The sequence below is a fragment of the Thamnophis elegans genome, chromosome 4, assembly GCF_009769535.1.
Source record: "Thamnophis elegans isolate rThaEle1 chromosome 4, rThaEle1.pri, whole genome shotgun sequence".
In the NCBI taxonomy this organism is placed as follows: Eukaryota; Metazoa; Chordata; class Lepidosauria; order Squamata; family Colubridae; genus Thamnophis; species Thamnophis elegans.
This window is the reverse complement of record NC_045544.1, coordinates 14,919,774-14,940,456: the sequence shown is the minus strand read 5'-3', so window position 1 is coordinate 14,940,456 and position 20,683 is coordinate 14,919,774. Positions and strand designations below refer to the sequence as shown.

Sequence of the window (20,683 nt, the reverse complement as noted above, 5' to 3'; positions counted from 1 at the left end):
CCAGTTTGACTTCACCAGCAACCAAATATGCGGTTTTTAAGAAGGTGTACTTGTGAAGGATCCATACACTAAAACCCCGATCCCCTAATTGTATCTGAAGATTATATTTTAGCTGGAATCACAAATAATATATTGAGCTAGCAAAAGTGGCCACGTATATTGAACATGTTTGCATAATCCTTGTAGCAGATATATACTAAATAAATGAAAATGTAATCATGATGATGAAATATTTATATTTTATAAAATATTAAGAAAAGGATAGGGAATCGTGATGAGCAAAAATAATCTGAAAGCAGGCATCTGAATGAGACTGAAAAATTACAGTCACTTCTTGACATGGGCAACTATAGAAATCAAATAATAAATAAATAAACAAACAACGATAGATAGATAGAGAGAGAGAGAGAGAGAGAGAGAGAGAGAGAGCGCCAGTTGGGTGTAATGGATAAGATACCAGACAAGGAACAAGGGAACAGTTCTAGTCTTGCCTTAGGACCAAAGCGAGCTGGGAAACTTGGGCCAGTCACTATATGTCAACTAGGAAGAAAACAAGAACAAACTATTTCTAAAACTCTGCCAAGAAAACTGCAGAGGCTTGTCCAGGCAGTTGCCAGGTGTCAATACTTACTAGAAGGAACACACGCATACCATGAATTAGTACTATATAGATGATAAAAGTATTTTCCCCGTGCATTACATAATCTGGGTTTTCTAAGTGTGGATGTAATCAGGAAGACTTTGCTGTTAATATATTGCTACGTCTGAATGATGTTCAGTAATACATACCTAAGGTGGTATTTATGCAAGATACGATAAGAATGGCCCTCTAGCTGATTGTAAATTCCAATGAAATCAAAGGGAATTTATCAATAAACATGGATAAGATCAGTCAGCAGAAGTAAACAGAAGAGTTAATTATAGCCTACAACCTCCTTATAGGATAACAACCAATTTATCTGACTTGAAATATTCCTTTTAGATTTTGTGAATGCTTTAGTAGAGGTCAGAGATTTGACCTCGGTAGGGGTTTTCCGTTTGTAAAGTTATGCTAATTGGAAACCCATGAAAATTAAAAAAACCTTTATGGTCTCAATCAGATTTATCTTCACAATTATCTCTAAATCATCCAATCACATTCACTTGTGCCTTTTTACCCTTTGCTAAACTCCAGCTTTTTAACACCGGTAATACTTCCCACAAATGAACAACCAAATATTAATTGCAAACTCTTATGTATTTCAGAGGTGCACATTTCTGTTGGGTTGAGGGACCACAAGGAATTTAGGCGGTTCTTTGAAGGCTACACTGTGGAAGTGCCAAAGTCCATTCTGTAAGAGGTTTCCCATAGTGGAATGCTTAAGCATGTGCATGGAATAGAGTTCTCATGTAGTCTCCAAGCCACCAATCCAAAAAAAAAAAAAAAGACCTAACTTTGCCCCTGCACACTTTGGGCTAGGATTTCTGAGGTTCATTTTGTGAGTGGAACTGTTCTGTGCCGAGTGCCCGCAATGTGTGTGTGTGTTTCAAAAATATCATGATAAAGAATGTCCTTCTGGGTTCGGCTCCAAGTGAGGAAAAAGACACTGGAGACATGGAGGCTGCTTGGAAAGATGGTTTATGGTTGGACAGGACCACATGGCTTGAGCCCTGAACAGAAAAGGTGATCACTTGCTTCAATGTTGGTGGAGAAGAAGAGAAGGGCTGAAGGAGGGGCTTGCTAGGCTTTTTTAACTTGTTCAGTCCCACCTCTCTATTTCCTGTTCCTGTGTAAGAAATGTATTCTGATTGGTTGTCAGACTCCCATGGGGCCATGCAAGGGCAACTCTCTAGGCTGTGTTTTGAATCCAGGTTTGGTTGAGTTCTCAGATGCCTTGTGGTGAGTTGGGGCCAATATTATCATGCTTAATCCCGTCCCCCTGGAGCTGAAGTGGAGAAGTCTTTATTTTGTAAAGTGGACTAGCTTGGCCTTCTAATGGCCCATTGACAAAGTGGGGAATGGGCAGGAAGCTACAGGCAAGCTATTCTTTCTTTTAAAACATGTTTCTTTCTTTTCACATCCAGCGAATCTTCTACCTTTTCAATATCTTTCCTAGATATTCATTTTTCTGGGAGGAGGGTGGGTGATAACTTCTACACTCACAAGCTGAAAAGGGAGGCCTATTTTATCCTTGATGATTAATTGCAGCAGCAGCAGAATTGCCGAAACATTAAACAATAGACGTTGCAGAAATTAGGGTAGAACAGAGTGACTGATTCCTGGTGCGGCACCAGAGGGGAAAGACAAGGTCAATGGCTTCCGTCTTTTCCTGAATCCCATCAATGCTTGTAGGGTTCTTGGCAGGTGATCTACAGTATTCCATTGCCTACTTTTTTGGTTCAGCGCCCCACTGTTATATCAGACTTTTTCATACAGCACCCCAGAGTTAATCATATCCCACATAATCCACAACCTATAATAGCTGCCCTGTTATGGATTATGGGGATTTCAATATTTCTGAATAATGGAAGTTTTGGAATAAGCCATGTCATCTTATTCCCGAAGAGCCTATTTTTATTATCAAGATCTTTAAAAAAAATGTTCAGCAGAAAATGCCAGAAACACCACCCAAACTGGTAAGCTTAAATGTAACGGCTGGCGCAATCGTATTTTTCTGTATCCAGTCCACAGAAGCAAAATCATCTTTTTTCTAACATCAGTGGTGGGTTTCAAATTTTTTAGAACCTCTTCTGTAGGTGTGGACTGCTTTGTGGGAGTGGCTTGCCGACCATGTGACTGGGTGGCGTGGCCAACTTGTAAAATGTGGTGAACTCACTTAACACGTTCTTGCTAGCAACCAAAATGTTGACTCAGAAGCATTGGCATTTGAAGCACGCAAGTCTTAAAGCTATCAAATTACAAGCACCCTTGCACCCCTAACCCTTTAGAAAAAAAAACGCAGGGGTGTTCAAACTGACAGCTTTAAGACTTGTGGACTTCAACTCCCAGAATTCCTCCTCCAGTCATGTTGGCTCAGGAACTCTGCCATTGAAGCGTGCAAGTCTTAAAGCTATCAAATTACAAGACCCTTGCACCTCTAACCCTTTAGAAAAAAATACCCCAGGGGTGTTGAAACTTGACAGCTTTAAGACTTGTGGACTTCAACTCCCAGAATTCCTCCTCTCGCTCTTCATCTTGATGATGGGCGGACGGGTGGGGGGAGGGAGCTGGAACCGGTTCTAAACGGCACTGTAGATTTGTGGAACCTCTTCTATAGAAGAGGTTAGAACTGGCAGGAACCCACCTCTGCCTAATATTTACTTAACTGCATCAAAAGAAAGCAGTAGCAAAAACATTGTACACCTCTGTACAAATTCCACAGAAACTAGAGAAGCCCTCCTAGGAATCAACTGCATCTTTACTGATCTTCACGTTGTCTGAATACATGAATATATCTGCTTTGGAATACAGTACTCAATGACTTTTCCACAATTATATTAGCCTTAATATATAATTACCGTAGTTATTGTGGTATTTCCAATATAGACTGACACATAAACACCAGATACAACTGTGGTTGAAGAGGAGACTGTGGATAATTGATCCAGGGGAAGAGCAAAACTGAACACAACGATGGAACAAGGTCACAAAAGCATTGAGATCTGAAATTGAAATGATTATGGCATTGTAGCAGAAAATGAGACAAGACCAGCTCTTTGTCAGAGGGAGAGGTTTATTTGCGCAAAGATTCAGGAGCGATTGGTCAAGCAGAATCTGAAACCGAAGGGCAGTTGTTTACAGTCTTTTATACTCTTAGACATCTTATCGATCATCCCAAAGTAACTGGCTTCCTGTGTCATGTAGACCCCCTTTCTGTGTCATGTAAACCTCGTACACCATCTCCCAAAACAGAGACATGACATCATTTCTCATTTACCTCCCCACAGGGGGTATTGGTACCAATATCCTGTTTCATTTGTTTTAGTTAGGTGAAGCAAACAGAACAATAATCTTAAGGGTAATTATTCCTTTTTCCCATTCCACATGGTAAAGAAACTTAATGCCCAAATAATCTGTCTAGTTATCAAATTCTCTTTTAGCATTAAACCAGATAGTGGTCCCAGTAGTTATTGGCCAACAGGCTGGCATAAACATCTTGGGTTGGCACTAAGAAAATCTGTGCATTGACAAAAAAAAATTCCCAACTGCCAGTTGCAAAAGGCCTCGTTGCTTGAATCTGCTATATACTAATCATATTATTACATCATCCCAGGTCTTGGGAAGAACTGGATGCATATGAAGGGCCAACCCGGCTAAAGAGCCGGCGGCTGTAGTTTCACGTGTTTCCACGTATAATAATTGCATGCACTAATAACAAATGCTGCTTCTGAGCCAGCCACGCACAGGCACCCGCAGCGCCTCCACGTTCTGCAACAGTTACGTCAAGCATGACAAACCCACATACTTCTTCCTTCCCCCTTTTTTTTTCCCGCCCCTTGGCTACGCATGCGTGTGTTTTTTTTTAAAGACATTCTATTGAGGCATTCTTCCATTGGCTCGTTGAACCGATTGAGGAGGAGCCGGAATCTTATCGACGTCAAGAAACCGGTCCTCATCCAAGGTCAGGTTATCGCCTGGCGGCATGCGCACGCCGCGAAAGCGCCGGTCGGCGGGTGGGAGGAAAGGCCGGAAAAGGGCTCCGCTTCCTTTGTATTTATATCGGGGTGTTTGCGCAGGCGTGGTTGTGTCACTCTTGCGGACCAAGAAGCGGAGACCGGTCGTTGACTCGCAGCCGCTTCTTCTGCCGCCTCTCTTCTCATCCTCCTCCCGTCTTTCCAGGGCCGCTCCCAGGCGTCGGAGGCCCCCATGGCGATGAACTACAACGCCAAAGCGGACGGGCAGCCGGGAGCCAGCGGCCTCGGAGCCGCCGCCGGGGCGTCCGGCGGAGCCGTCCCCAAGAGCCGCAAGCCGGACAACACGGCCTTCAAGCAGCAGCGCCTGCCGGCCTGGCAGCCCATCCTCACCAGCCGGCACCGTCCTGCCGGCTTTCTTCGTCATAGGCCTCATCTTCATCCCCATCGGCATCGGCATCTTCGTCACCTCCAACAACATCCGCGAGTTCGAGGTGAGATGCGAGGGCGGCGGGGGGCAGGGAGGGAGGGAGGGGTCCCGCGGGCTACACCTGAAGGCGGAGAGGCCCGACCTGCTCGCTTGGCGTTGGCCGTCCATTCCCCTCGCCTCCCCCGCCCTACCGGGGGACACTGGCCTGCTGGAGCTCTTTGGAAACGAGGACGGGGCTGAAGCAGAACTTGGCGACGCGGCCGCCCAGAGCCCCACCTGGGGTCTGGTTTTTCTTATTTATTTTATTTATTTGTTTAACTTATGTGTTTAACTTATTTTATTTATTTATTTAATTTATTTAATTTATTTAATTTATTTAATTTATTTAATTTATTTAATTATTTAATTTATTTAATTTATTTAATTTATTAATTTATTTAATTTAATTTATGTATTTAACTTATTTTATTTATTTAATTTTGTTTATTTAATTTTGTTTATTTATTTTGTTTATTTAATTTTATTTATTTAATTCGTTATTTGATTAGTTTGTCACTCATGTAGAAAGATAACAGGAATAAGAATAAACAGGATGAGGACACAGGAAATGGATACAAATAAGTGGGGCAGTTGGTGCACTTATGCACCCCCCCTTTCGGCCTCCAGGGATCGGTTCCTCAGGGAGTTTGGGGAAGAGGTCTTGTTTTGGGGAAGTGTGTTGTGTGTAGGGTTAGGGTTAGGTTGGAGAGGGGGAAAGAGGATTGCAATAACCTGAAGGAGGTGGGTGGATGTGTGAAGGAATGGGCCTCTGGGGTGGGAGAGGAATCCCACCCTATGGGCAGAGGAGGCCTTGCTATAAATAGTGATAGCCTTCCTTAGACTTATATACCGCTTCCCGGTGCTTTAAGCAGTGGTCACTAACCTTTGGTTCATGGACCACTAGTGGTCTGTGAGAAAATTTTGGTGGCCCGCAGAAAAAAACATTTTGCATATAATATATATAGTCTTCTTAAAAAAATTCATATTAGTGGTTCTACGGGATTTAAATTATGAATTAGTGGTCCCTGAGGTCGGAAAGGTTGGGGACCACCTTACAGTCAGGCTATGCTTCCCCTCCCCACCTCAAATCATGGCTTGGTGAAGTTGCCTCACCACAGTGGTGTGTGTGTGTTTAGGCTGCTTCTGGGGGAGAGGGCGCCCGGGACTGTCAGGTGATATTGCAGGTGTTCATTGAATATCTGCTGCAGGTTGGGAATACCTTGAGAAGGTTGTAGGATATGCAGCACGTGTGTATGTGGGAGTTATGCTCTTCACTTGCTCTTCTTTCTCTTCATATTGTGCACTTCAAATTCTAGCTGAACTTTGAACTTGACTTGTTGATTCCCCCCCCCCCCAACAGTTTTTGATTTCTGGCAACTCTGGATAAGTCCCTGCAGTTTTCTTGACAAGTTTTTTCTTTGGGGGGGAGGGGAGAGGTTTACTATTGCCTCTCTTCCTAAGCTAAAAAAAAATGACTGGCATATGATCAGTCAGTGGCTTTGTGCCTAAGGCGATGGGATTAAAGCTTGCAGCCTTCCGATTTCTAACCTGTTGCCTTTAATCACCAACACCAAACCAGCCGTGGTTATTAAAATAAAAAGTGAAAAAAGAATAAGTTGCTGCAGTTTCAAAGTTAAATATTTCTCATTGGAATGTCTTCATCCTAAAGAGAATGGCATGTTAGCAATAATTGCAATCATGACAAAGGTATTTGTGACAGATCTTGTGTGTTTTATATTAGTGTTGAGATTTTGATGATTAATAATGTAGAGAACATTGTATCAGTACAATGTATTCAAGGTATGATTGCAATTTAAAGAATTTTAGAACAGACTGGCATTTATCATTCATCATTTTAGGATTATTATTTTTTACACTATTGACTATCCCTCCATGTGTCCCAATTACGTAGATATGTGTTTTCTTGATGGATAATGTATCTTATGTGAAGTCCAGAGGATATGAATCTGCTAAAGTAGTAGATACTGTTTTTATTTATTTTTATTTCGGGCTTTTATTTTGTTATCTGCCCAGAGTCATTAAGGGCAAGTGGGTGGCCATATGCATTTTCATAAATAAATAAAGCATTGTTTTCATCTACTTTTTTCAGTGCTATAGTATTGTATTTACTTTTAGGATTATGAATTTTCATGACCTCTGGTTTTTCCATTTATATTTTTAAAATGCTGGCTTAGCCAGCTGTTATTGGTAAAAATCAATTGTTATTTGAGGAGTACATAAAGTTTAAGCCAGCAAGAATAGTAATGATATGTATGAATTGAAGGGGTGAAAGAACATATTTGGAAATAAAAAGATTATTTAAAAAATGAGCGATTCAGCTTTTCATCACCTGGATAACAAAAATACAATATAAGAGGGAAGAGAGTATGAATGGGATTGAAATTAACAGTGCAAAGAAATTTGTGATCATGAAGTAAAGTCTTTGGGGATATTATTTATTAAATTTATAATTAAATTTAGTTATAAAATATAGTGGCTTGCTAGTGGATTTGCTTTCATACAACAGGCAGAACAAATTCAGAAATAAAATAATGAGAAGATGAAGCTATTCGCAAAGGTCACCCTGGACTCTTATTTTTCTACTGCTATTTTAGATTGAAATCAAGAAAATAAGTTAAGTCTTACATAATATGTTTTCTTAGCTTTTACATAATTGGAATCTGATACATAAGCAAAATGGAATTAACTCATCAGAACTCTGATGTTTAGATCTTATGGTATTAACAGGTGACAGAAACAATGCTATGTTTGTGGGGATTAGCAGTTACATGCTAGAGCATCTGAAGTTTTTTTTTCCTCCTGCACTTGTGTTTTTGAGAGACAAATAGTTCAATTGGTTGATATTACACAAGATATATTTGAGAGTGACATCTGAGAAAGGAGAATGTACTTTACAACACTATATATGTTTGTGCAAAACCACTCATTAGTCACAGTGGTATTTCAGTCGAATAGTTCTGAGGGCATCAGATGACTGTGTTAAATTGTGGGAACAATTTCACTTTTGACAGTGACTATTTCTCTTGCCTGTACTCTTATCTAGCTGATAAGTGACTTCACCACAAATACCTATTATTCCTATTTTAACCATGAAAGCAGACTTGAATAAAACAAAAGTAAGATTCTTAAATTTGACATATCACTAAATATAAAGCAAGTGCTTTACCATATCAACAAGAATGAGTTAGGAATTGCTTTTTGTGCGCTTCTAAAGTATATACAATATGCATTCATGTATCAGGTGAAGGATTTTTCAGAGGGAGCATTATCACCTTTCTTATTTTTCCAAATCTGGCTTACATGATTCATTACTTGCTAGTATTGTTTGATGGGGGTGCTGTAGTGCTGATGTACAGATCTAAAATACAGCTACAACTTTACCACCTTGAACAATATGTGTATCATGTGTATTCTGGAAGAAACGCAAAGCGTTAAAGCCACTGCACCCAAGGTTAGCATGACATGGACTTTCCAGTAAAATGGTTGTATGTGAGCACATACTGCAAAACAGCAACATGGGATTGCAGAGAACAGGCATAAAGGTGTTTGTTATTGCTCCCATATATAATGGAATACGTTTTTGAGGGCTTTGTGTAGCCATATAAAATAACAGTGATATTGAGCAAATATTAGATGGTAGCATCTAAATAAAGAAATTGTTCTTTTTCAGTGTAAATCTTTGAATACTTTTAGAATTCCAAAGGTCAGTCTGAATGTATTGTATGTCTCCTTGGTGCACACTGTTCCTTTCATCATTTTCTAAAAATACGCGGCTTTTTGATGTCTAAGAACAAAAAGCTCCTCCTTAAACTGTCAATGCAGAGAAATTTGCTCCATTACTGTTGCTGTTTAAGATTCTGAGAGGTAATATTCATTTATCAGTTTCTGTTTGTTGTTCTCTTAATTCAGTGAACATTGAATATGCCTTTCCTTATTTTCCAGTAGCATCTGTTAACTCATTAGTCCTAATTATTATTATAATATTAAGATGAATTAGAGATATCTATCAGTAATTAGGCTACCTTTGAGTATGATTGCTTCATTTAGCTCATTGTTCCTAGGGTACTACCATTTTAAGTGAACATTGGAATACATGGATTGGTATTGGACAATTCAGGGTGAATAAAAATAGATGATTTTTAAAATTTAAATATATTTTGTATTTAAATTAGATTTATTTTTATTAAATTTATTTTTATTTTTATTAAATTTATTTTAATAAAATGCTTTTGGAGTAAAAAGGTATCTAAAGATAGTTTTCTATTTAAGATACATTAATAATTTAGTTTATTCAGCATGAAATGGAGCTTAGTTATTGTAGCTAGCATGAGGCTGTATTCTGCAATATTGGGACTGTTGGTGAGTCAACAGCGGATCAAAGGTGGAGCCGCTGTGGGACAGAGAAGACAGTTGCTCTTTAAAAAATTATGATTTAAATTGAGTTGATTTAAACCAAGCCTTTAAATCAAATCCACTCTGGGGACAATTACAAATTTATGTTACATTCTGACTTGTCTAAGAAGATCCCTGTATGTATATGTATATGTATGTATGTATGTATGTATGTATGTGTATATATATGTGTGTGTGTGGTGTGTGTATACACACACACACATACACACACACACTTTATTTATTTATCAGCAAAACATATATATATATATATATATATATATATATATATATATATATATATATATATATATATATATATATATATATATGTTACATATACATATGCAGGTCTTGGCATTTTCGTGTCTTTTCCCATGTAAGATTGACAGTATCTTGGCAACGTTTTGACAAGGTCACACTCATCTTTAGGCTGGTGCCTTTGGCTTCATACTTGTGTGAGCAAAGTGTGATCGAGCTGCTGATTTTCTATAAATATAGGTGGGTGGGTGTGGAATGTTGGCTTTGTTGCTTTAAACGGATTGGTTGGCTGTGTTGTCACATCTTGATTGGTTGATGGAATTGATGTTTGGTGAGGGCAATTGGTGATGGTGTCCTGTGTTGTTCTGGGTCCTGTGTCGGTTTTTGTGGCTGGGACTCATTTATTGACCAGGGCTAGTTTCCAGATGTCTGGTAGGTGGGAAGTATCATTACGTTTATTCATATTGTGGGGGTGTTTCTGTATTTCGATAGCTTCCATAATTATTCTCTTGTTGAAGTGTTCAGTTTTGGAGAATAATTTGGTTCCTTCAAAATCAATTTCATGTCCTGTTGCTTTAAGGTGCTGGAAAAGGGCGGAAGTTTTTTCTTCTTTTCTGACTGCGTTCTTTTGTTCTGCGATGCGTGCATTTATTCTCCTATTCGCTCAGACGTTTTTAAAACTCACAGCCTGTGCACACGCACACTCTTCCACTCTTTTAAAAACATTGGAAGGCATCCAGAAAGAGGGAAGAGGCAGAGGGGCTGGAAGTGTATGCGTGTGCACAGGTTGTGAGTTTTAAAACGTCTGAGTGAATCCAGGAAGAGGGAAGACAGAGGGGCTGGAAGTGTGTGCGTGTGCAACGGCTGTGACTTTTAAAAATGTCTGAGTGAATCCAGGAAGAGGGAAGAGGCAGAGTGGATGGAAGAGTGTGTGCTGTGTACACGCTGTGAGTTTTAAAAACATCAAGAGGGAATCCAGGAAGAGGCAGAGAGGCTGGAAGTGTGTGTTCCTATAGTATCTTCCAGCCCCTCTGCTTCTTCCCTCTTCCTGGATTCACTCCAACATTTTTAAAACCCACAGCCTGTGCACACGCACACACTCTTCCAGCAGCCCCTCTGCCTCTTTCCTCTTCCCCAACATCCCCCCCCTCACCCCAGCCACTCACCAGTTCTTTCTTTTTCTGGTTCTTCTGAGAACTTCTTGGCAGCATGGTGTGGATGGGCGGGGGCAAATGAAAGAATGATCGAGGGGAGGGAACATTCTGGTACGGGGTCTTCTGACTAACAGGTACGGGAAGGCACGCTATATTTCACCATCCGGTATGGCTGTACCATTCCATACTGGTTGAAACCCACCCCGATACACACACGCACACGTGCACACACACCATATTTAATGTTAAAAATGACGTAGAAAATCATATATTTTATGGTGATCTAAATATGCAAGGTTTTATTTAGCATCCTCTTTACTATAGTGTTCTTGAGAACACTATAGAAACTGTGAGATTAGCAGTGACTCAGATATGTACATGTATACTATATTTAATATGTGATTTAATATTAGCTTTTAATCTTTCTTTCCCTCTCCTTTATTTCTGTCTTTCTTTTTTATTACAGATTGACTACACGGGAATAGATCCAAGTAGTCCCTGCAATAAATGTTTAAATGTATCGTGGAATGCCCCATCCTGCTCCTGCGTCATTAACTTCACATTGGATCAGTCATTTGAGGTATGTTATATTCTTCCTGTCTAGTTTTGTCTAGTATTGCCTCTTTCATTCTAGCAAAATAAATCAAGGAATAGCTGGGAGGGGGTGGGGGAGGAGGACAAATGGAGGTTTCTTGAATGGCTAAGAGAAATCCCAGATCTAAATCCCCTTGAGATTCTGTGGGATGATTTGGATTGGGTTGTGCATGCAAGAAACTCCTCAAACATCAGTTAGCTGAAACCTGCATCCAGGAATAGGAAAAAGTTCTTCCCAGTCAATAGTTACAAGAAATAACTACTCGAGATTGTTTCTGTTAAATGGGACAATGGCAGATATTAGAGCCGTGTACTTACTTTCCCCACAAAAGGAAATGGCATAAACTCTTAACTTCTTGAATAAATGATTGCAAAATCAGTTTTTCCTAGGTTTTGTATTCAATTACATCACTTAGTGAAGATAAAATATTGATTGACCCACATATGTTAAAGAAAACTTTCCTTTTCACATGACTCTAAATATATGGTTGAAGGAAAATGATCCTTCTGTTCTTGTGTAGCTCTAAAGTGGAGTGCCTTCATAATAAACCTAAAGCATATGGGAACGGGCAGTACACAAGCAGCATAAATTCATTAAATAATTGAAGCTAAAATGAGTAGGAATGGTAAATTTGTGACATTTTAATTGAACCTAAAAAGGAAAGTTGTTTTTTACAGTGGTTAACTTTCTTCTTCTTCGAGAAATCTTTATCCACTGAACCTACATGAACTATTCTGATTTATTAAGTTATTGTAATAAAAATTAGGTCTAGAGTAATGTTAAATGCATGTGCTTTTCACTGTTGCTTTCCTTTCTTTATTGCAAAGCAGAATGGGGGTTTTCTGCATGCATATTTGGAGAGGTAGCCAGAAGTAGGTGGGCCTTGTGAAAAAGGAAACTGCTTTAACAATCAGAAATATTTTGTGTTTGTTTATATTAAAAACATCTCTTTCAAAGGATTTGCACAGCCATAACATTTAGCATCAATGGAATTTAGATATTCTTGAAAATAGTACAGCTTTATTATTTTTTCTTATTCCTGTATTTCTATGGGTAGTGCCCAGTTTAGAAGGTGCCAGAAAAACCTTACCGAAGAATCCTGCTTTTATATTAAACTATCCACCTTGCCCTGATGGATACACATTAGAGTATCGTACAGCTACAGCTTAGTGATCTCCTGTTACCACCAAAGCAAGAATTTTAAGTTTGAGAACAGACTTAAAAATCCTACAAAGATGAATATATAAGGCATGAATTCTGAAGACCTAGTGAAACTACTGCTGTATCTAACTACATGAATGTCAATGAAACATCCTATCTTAATTTTTTAGGGCAATGTGTTTATGTACTATGGATTATCCAACTTTTACCAAAACCACCGTCGCTATGTAAAGTCTCGAGATGATAGTCAGCTAAATGGAAATAACAATTCTTTACATGTAAGTAAAATTCTTTGTGCATGTTTTCAGGACCATTTTCCAAAAATATATTTTAAATATGGTTATTTTTGTGAATGTATCTCTGTATTAGAGATCACTACATTGTATTCTCATATATCTTCCTTCTTTTGTTCTAATATTTATTGAATTTTTACTTGCTTTTCTACCTAATAATCCTACTCTAGTTATATATCTAAGTAGGTTGTGCATTAGAGTAAACAGAATAATGAATTGTGAATAGGTCTATATCTTCAAGAGAAGGTTTGGGGTATGTACAGAAGAGTGCAATAATAGGAAGAAGCCTTGCTGAAGTGAAGACGGTATAAATTTGAACATGGTTTGAAATAGAGCTTTGGAAGCTCTAGCCCAAGCTTACCATAAGAAATTATTTTAATGCAAATAAATATTACCCCATTGATCAGTGGCAAGATGTAGATTTAATGACAAATATTTTACATGAAAACATGTTACAAGAATTATTCTTGCAATTTAGATTTAATGTGATGATTATACTGAGCAGCTTTACTTTCATGATAACAAAATTGACTTTCTTTTTTTAAATCACTTAGAAACCTAGTAAGGAGTGTGAACCTTACCATACGAGTGAGAATAAACCTATTGCTCCTTGTGGAGCTATTGCCAACAGCATGTTCAATGGTACGATATTTTTAAAAGTATATTATGACACATTATACTTCCAAATTGTGTTCTCTTTAAATAAAACAAAGAATATTCATGAAATCCATATAGTTCCTCTCTACATCAACTGAATTCAGTTCAGAGAATATTAAGTTAGACAGGCCACTAGCCAGACTTGGTATAAGATAAATCCATTCTTATAACATGAGTAGCATGCTAATTTTACTAAAGTGAAGGCTGATGGAATCACCCCCTCCTTCAATGGAGCCAGTATTATTGTATAGGTCCAACCACAAGTCACTTTCCAGAAGACCTGCCTACTTCCTCAGTAGTTCTTTCAAAGTTGTTCCAAGAAATCATGCAAGATCATACTTCCCTTTGAATGAACTTGAAGTTCATATTTATTTGAGATACTTTTTAAACTTGTGTCACTGAGAAGAAGAAGAAAACAGATCACTAGTTTTTTACATTTCTGTACTTTGATCATTTATTTTGATTCCCAAAACATGCCTTAGGACCAAGTTTGCAGAATCACTTGGAAATACATCACCATTTCATTTCAAAACCAATGTACTTAACTTTTGTATAAAACCAAACTATATAAATTATTAATAAAACCTAGACACTTGATTATATTGTAATTATTATTTTTCTTTTTAGATACATTAAAGCTTGTTCATTATGATCACAATACCTCTAAGCCCATGGATTTCTCTGCTGAGAAAAGGCATTGCTTGGTGGACAGACAAAAACGTTAAGTTCAGGAATCCTACTGGTGAAACAAATAACTTGACAATACTTTTTCAAGGTAAAAATATAATCAGTGGCTAATTGCTTATATTATTGTGCAACAATTCTCATTGGCAACTTGGAATGGTGCATTTAAAATGGGTGAAATTAATTTTATTTTCCTTATTTTTTAAATATGATTTTAAAGTGTAAGTAGGTAAAGTATGTGTGACTATTGAAACAACATAGTTATTTTAAAATTTTCTTCTTAGACTTTCATGTGGGTTCCTCCACATTCACAACTGTTTCATAACTCTTTCTTTAATCTGCTGTTTCAAGTAATTGTGGAAGTGTCAATCAATAATTTATTGTTTTTTTATTAATTTTTTTTTTAATTTTTAATTTAAAACAAGTACAACATCTTTCTTTACATGCTATAGAAAGTGTATCAGTCGGTCACAAATAAACTTTCGTACATCTCCTCCACAGTCAACAAACATAACTCATGTTAACTCGAGCATTTTAACTCAGATATCATACATATCACCATCATCATATATCCATTTTCATTTGACTGTAATTATTATTTAAAAATATTGATAATAATAATCTTAAACATACATGCCCACACCAGTGGGAAAAGAAAAAATAAAAAAAAACAAAAAAAAAAAAAAGACAAGGCAGGGAAAAAACAAACAAACAAAAAACACACAAACACACACACACACACAAGAACACAGGTATATATTATATATATAAAAAAGTATCAGCTGGTTACAACATGTTTTGGTGCATCTCTTCCATTAATTCATTAATTCAAATCTTAACTCAAATGTTTACCATATTGACATCATTATACCACCACTTTTAGTTAACTACAGTTATTTAAAATCCTTCAACCTTAACTATGCCAAAGAATTAATCCATAACCACATGCTGACATTTCATTTACTTGTTTGTAAAATCCTCTATTAACATCAAATCCTCATATCCTATTTTAGCTGATCATCCATAATATTTAATACCAAAAATTCCATCTTCCATGCAGTATAGTTTATTATCATTCTCCCTCTTCTTTATGTAGTTATATCGTATATCATAACATTTTCCCCATCTTAATTAACATTTAACTGTATATATTTTATTTTATTTTTTAATAGTGATAATTATTGTGATTAATAACCTTTGTATATAGTCCAAAAGTATTTCCAACCTTCCTTTCTCATATCCAATTATTATTTATCATATCAACTCCACATTATATACATTACTATCAATATCAATTATTATTCAGCTATATCTATTACAAATAAGAGTAATTAGATTTAGCTAATTTTAAATTGTATTCTTCCATCTATCAGCCTATGTCTCTCCAATAACAGAACCTTCTCAGTCCTATTGCCATTCGTTGAATAGATTTACCAAATGTTTTTATAAGCAAGTCCAAACAGGGATATCTTCGCACCTTTTTGCTCAGGATGTCTCTGATGAAATAATAATGTTGTCCCAGGCTTGTTAAACTTTTCAAATTGACTTTAATTCTCAAGGGTGGAATTAAGAAATCTGCCAATGATGTTTCATAAAGTGTAGATTCTTTAATACTTCTCATTCCTCCTGCGCTCTGTCTCTTAAAATGAATCTTCTGTATAGCTGCCCCCCTTTCCAGCATTGCATTTCTTTCTTCCTCCGAGATAGACCAGACGTAATTTCTCACATTCTTCATTTGTATTTCAGGAACATTCAAACATTCAACGTTCTCACCTTTTTCTTCATATTTTAATGTCAAATAATCCAATTTTTTTCAAATCTTTGATATGAATCAAACAACTTTTGAAATGCAGAAAAAAGTATTTGAAATGAGCCCTTAGGAATATAAATCGACGCCATGTTGTGATGCAGTTAGAGGCTCTAAGATATTTGCAAGTAAAAACGCTGGGAGCTGTGCGATCTTATCTGATCTTAGACCAGCACAGCCAAGCAATAAAAGTGTCAGATCGTAAAAAGCCAGTTTGCAGTAGATTAGTTTTACAACCCACTTAGAAAGAGTCAGGGGGGAATGTTGAAGAATTCCTTGAAGCGTTTAAGAAATAGGGTAACCACCAGCCATAAATCCATTTAAAAAAAAACCAATTCGCCGCTAGGTTCTTCTGTTCTTTGGTTTCAATTAGCTTAAATTTTAGTGCGGACCGTCTCTCTTTGAGTAATAAAATCAGCTTACCAGTTGAATCCACTTCCACCATTCTTAGGGGCAACCTGCAGTTTCGGTTAGCATACAGCTAATCCAGAAAGGAGTTGGCAGGAGGGTTTAATTCCAAGTCCCCCAGAGACTTTGCGAATGTGTCTGAGGTCACTGGATCTCCCCTCACCTTTCACTGTCTCTTCGGGACAGCTAGGGTCCGACGACCCGTCCAGAATTCCTTCGGAATAGGGGAATTTCAGGAATAGCCTGAAACTCCGTCTTCTCACTGCGTCAATCAATAATTTATGATGGAAGGAGTAAAATGTACTTGGACAAACATGTCTGCCACTTAAAATTACAGAAGATGTCCTCAAAGGAGGGTGGGAATGACCATGCAGAATATTGAATTATAAGTCCTAGTATCTCTTACCAAGGCTATACAGAGCTGGAAAAAAAATCTAGTTTGTAAAACTCTAGGGTGCCCCCTGGCTTTTTAAAAGAAGTTAGTCTTATTTACTGTGTTGCTGTTTCTGTTCTAAAAGATTATATTGGAAACAAGACTGGCCGCACATGGTTTGAACGAGTTTTTACAAGGGTAACTTGAAATATGTTTTAGTGAAATGCAGAAGCATCTTTTTCTGAAGATCACTTATCTTGACTAATTTCAGTGTTTGCATTTTTTATAAGGAATCAAAACCTGTCAACTGGCGTCGCCCAGTGTATTTGTTAGATGATGATCAGGACAACAATGGATTCATCAATGAAGACTTTATTGTATGGATGCGTACTGCAGCACTACCTACATTCCGTAAGCTGTATCGTCTTATAGAGAAGAAAGATAACTTACAACCTACTCTGCCAGCTGGGAGATATTCTTTGGAAATAGAATATAGTATCCTTTATTGAACATTATAAGGAATGGCGGTTGATAATGTTTGCATAATGTCATTAAACAGACAATTCTTGGTAAAGTAAGACTGCAAGCTAAGTATACAATACAGTTTTTTAAAAAATTGTGTGACCCAGAACTAGAACAATTTTGCAATACCAATATAACAGAATGCTCCAAATTTATATTGATATACAATTGGTATTTGAAATGGAATATTCTTTAGTGTTTTCAGTCTTAATGCTGTCTACAGCAGCCTTACTTTCCCATTGCCTTCTACAGAAATGCACTAAAACAGTTCCCATAAGCTGACTAAATGGATTTATGTATCATTCACCTAAGGGGACAGACTGAATGCGAAAAGGTTGTAGGACCTACATGGTAGGGTATTTGTCTATATGTGATGTATTTCATTATAATAATATTTGGTTATGTGGCATGGAAATAGTGTAGATAATTCCCTGGTTTTAGAGTCATGCATATTCTCAACCAAGGAAAGCCTACATATATAGAAGATTGCAATAACATTTTTGTTATGTGTGAACACATTCATAATGCTAGGAAAAGGTAGAAATTATTTGGTTGATGACTATAGTGGTCCATTTCTTTGTATCATTATTGTAAGAGGTGAGTAGAGCAGAGGTAGTGTTAGGAGCTAATTAGTTAAAGGACCAACTCCATACAGTATTGGGTTTAAAAGCCAGTGGAGATTTTCTTTAATTAACATTTTTAAGATTGGATGTTGCTTATTCATAAGGAGATCCACTAGGCCCCCTGACATAAAATCTTAAATGCTCCCCAACTTCCATTAGATTCAAATTCAATTATTTCTATCCTACTGAGGATATAGTTACATAATTGAAACAATTCTTGAGTATTTCCTCACTTTTTAAAAACTTCTGCAACTAGTAAACTTGGTTTTGCTTTTTAAAACAAAAAATCATTAGTTAGTTTACAATATTTTGTGTAGCAGAATAGCTTCATAATAAATAGATTGATTATACCATTTTGTATTACTAACCTTTTTGTTTAGGATGATGTTTAGTATTATGCAACTTCAATATTTCTGTGCGCTTTTCCTATATATATGTCAGATTATCCTGTGCATAGCTTTGATGGGCGGAAACGGATGATCCTGAGCACCATTTCTTGGATGGGAGGCAAAAATCCTTTCCTGGGAATAGCGTATATAACAGTGGGCTCCATTTGTTTCTTTCTTGGAGTAGTGCTGCTTGTCATTCACCACAAATACGGAAACCGGAACAATAGTGCAGACATTCCCAATTAATCTAAGTGCTCCAAATCACATGTACTGCATGTGCATCAAGAAAAGTCCAGAGTGGACACAGCTTTTGAAAGCTAGATCCCTGGTAGTTGCTTCTGAGACAGAATACATAACCATATTTGAAGCCTTCGTTTCCCTTACGGTGAATTAACCTGAAGATAAGAGCTGTAAAACAGTGTTGACGAGGGGCTTTTTGAAATTTGCTTCTTGCTGGACAGGTGCCATGATGTGCATATAGTCTTTCCTCACCTAATGCATCTGCTGCTGATTTGTATGCTTTACATGTCAATACTATATAGCAAGAATGTGTTTAGAATAGCTTCTTAGCATTTTAAGGACCAACAGTGTGCTGGTTTTTTGGAAGGAACAAAAGCCTGTTTACGTTTTGTCAACCAAAATATTTCACACATGAGCTTTGTAACTCATGTACAACTCAATATGAATTAAGCCCAACTTCCTGCTTAATGTTCACAATTCCAGTAAGGTGTTTTGACATGTGGCTTGGTTCAACTAAAAGCTTACTTTTTGCCCAGTGACATGAAAGCTGCTTTCAACACAGAAGTAACTGTGGCATAGAAAACTCTTCCATTAAGTTCTGCTCAAATATCAATCTTATGTTCAGCACTCTATGTGGCTTAAATCACTGAGCTTATTCCAATAGAAGTAAAGAGATTTATTTACTGTGGCAGTAAATAAAAATCATTTCTTTTGGTTGCAAAAAGCAAGGCTTTAAGCATTTATTATAAGCTTGAAGCAGTCTGCTTGTTTCAGAAGATGTTACAGTTCCTTCACTCAAAGCTCTTTTGTTCCTCAAATATTCCATTAAAATAAGCTAAAAGTTGCTGTGGGAACTTTTGCATCTTGCACTCTTTAAGTCCAATCTGTCCACACTGTAAGAAACAGACCAGGGACTTTAAAACTATGTATATAATAATATATGTATCTATATGTATGCATATATACCTATACATACATATATATGCATATTAATACTAATATATATAATAAATTGCTGTGTACATAGATGTTGTTTTACATGAAATTTGCTTGTCAATCTGAATGTTTGCTATTTAATAAATGATCATATGTTTTATGAAACAATGTGGTTATCTGAAATGTATCTCCTTAAAGCAGCTTTATCTCTGATGGCTGTCAAAAAACAACTTGAACACAGTAACTTTGGAAGTTTCAATACATCACAAATCTGGAACTTAACAACCAGAAGTAAAATCTAACAGATTTTTCCCCTATTCAAGCAACTTCCATGGACAAACCTTTTTCTATCCCCAAAATACTTGTTGCATGCAAATGTTTTTTCTAGCTCCTATAATATACAAATTAATATCCTAGTACCACCAGATTCTGGATTCTAAATGAGTATTCACCAATGAGAGTTAGTATTTATTGGCAAAGGATAGTCATACTAATTATAGTATCCTCTTTAAATTATGGTAGAAAGCAGGCAGTATGGGCTTTTAAAAACTCTATTACTGTATTATATAACTGGTTTCACACAAAGTAAATGGATTTAATATGAATTAGCTCCAGGTGTATGGATAAGACTAAACTAACTTGAATGAAGTATTCAAACTTACATTTTTTTTCAGTCCAAGCCTCTGGAACAGCCACCTAATTGTAAATATCTTAAGTACTTGAAATCAACAAAGTTGAATTCCCCCACTACCATCACCAACTTTGTTGATTTTGATCATGGTTAGTGGAGGAAATAAGTTTATCTATTTACTAGCCTATTAACAGGCAAGAAATATCTATCTTCACATACAATAATTTTCATTGATTGTGTCAGCTCTTTGAATGGTCTTTAAGTTGACAACTCTTTCAAACATGCCCATTAAAAACCTATTATCACTGTTTCCTACAGTAAGAAAAGTAATTATCTTAAAAGCTTGTTGTAAATATATTCAAATTTACAGCCCCTAAAGGACTATTATTTTTTGAAAAAAATATTTTTACCGAGAATAAAAACTTTTAACTTGACAAAAAAAAATGCTTTTGTATT

At 36.9% G+C, this 20,683-nt stretch overlaps 1 protein-coding gene across 1 annotated transcript; it reads left to right on the top strand.

Annotated features, from left to right (window-relative positions):
- The first annotated feature begins 4,624 nt into the window (after positions 1 to 4,624).
- On the top strand, positions 4,625 to 19,756 carry TMEM30A (transmembrane protein 30A). The gene is given in 10 exon segments (XM_032216413.1): positions 4,625 to 5,005; positions 5,007 to 5,105; positions 11,375 to 11,488; positions 12,835 to 12,942; positions 13,512 to 13,599; positions 14,242 to 14,287; positions 14,289 to 14,389; positions 16,600 to 16,601; positions 17,177 to 17,381; positions 18,473 to 19,756. Coding segments are annotated over 10 exon segments (1,116 nt in total). The 5' UTR covers positions 4,625 to 4,846; the 3' UTR covers positions 18,667 to 19,756.
- Positions 19,757 to 20,683: the final 927 nt, after the last annotated feature.